Source organism: Penaeus monodon, chromosome 22 (assembly GCF_015228065.2).
Source record: "Penaeus monodon isolate SGIC_2016 chromosome 22, NSTDA_Pmon_1, whole genome shotgun sequence".
Lineage (NCBI taxonomy): Eukaryota > Metazoa > Arthropoda > Malacostraca > Decapoda > Penaeidae > Penaeus > Penaeus monodon.
The window spans coordinates 1,634,801-1,635,476 of record NC_051407.1 but is presented as its reverse complement, the minus strand read 5'-3'; the positions used below and the strand labels follow the sequence as shown (position 1 = coordinate 1,635,476).

General features: G+C 38.9%; 1 protein-coding gene across 3 annotated transcripts in view; it reads left to right on the top strand.

The window, feature by feature from the left end:
- Nucleotides 1–676, top strand: part of LOC119587466 (chymotrypsinogen B-like) — a gene marked incomplete at its 3' end in the record, with an annotated part of 6,325 nt that overhangs the window by 1,948 nt on the left and 3,701 nt on the right. For all 3 annotated transcript variants that reach the window (XM_037936193.1, XM_037936192.1, XM_037936194.1), the window contains 1 exon segment: nt 437–577. In XM_037936193.1, coding sequence (XP_037792121.1) covers nt 470–577 — 108 coding nt within the window.

The window sequence follows — 676 nt, the reverse complement described above, 5'->3', positions numbered from 1 at the left end:
ACATTTTGTTGTACAGTTTGATGGTATGAGTTTAAATTGTGAAGTGAAGCAAGTGGCTCGTGTGAATAAAGATTTATATTTTCCAGTCTTCCTATGGTAAAAGTGCAAATTGCAACATTTAACAGTAATTGCTATGATTTTAACCTAAGCAGTTAATTATCAGGTTTAGCGTCTATAATTGTCTACTACGATGTCAGGGTATCTGTGTTTTTTTTTTGTCTTGCATACTTTCGATATTGATCTCATAGTACCAGAACATTTTCATTATTAATGTTGTTATGCTTTCAATCAAGTTTGCGCCAAATGGCCAAAGAAAGCGAAAGTCTCACGGGAAAATTGATATAAATTTCGCAAAAGAAAAAAAAGGGAAAAAAGTCTTTTCCCTATGTCTGAGTTATCTCAGCATCCCCTTATTCCTCCCGTCCTCTCCTTTCAGAAGCCAACGATAGAAAGACAGAACTACGAAGCAATGTGGAAAGTGCTGCTCCTGTCAGTCGGCCTCGCATTGCTTTCTCAAGGGAAAGATCAAGTCTCTGGCAAGAAAATTTACGCACATGTTAGAGGTACTGAGGACAAGGTGGGTTTGTTACTTGGGTATTAGGTGCGGATGCCAGTAGGTGCTGATGTGTCGTGTGTGTAAATACGGGTAGAGGAAATACAGTGCAGTGGATGCAAG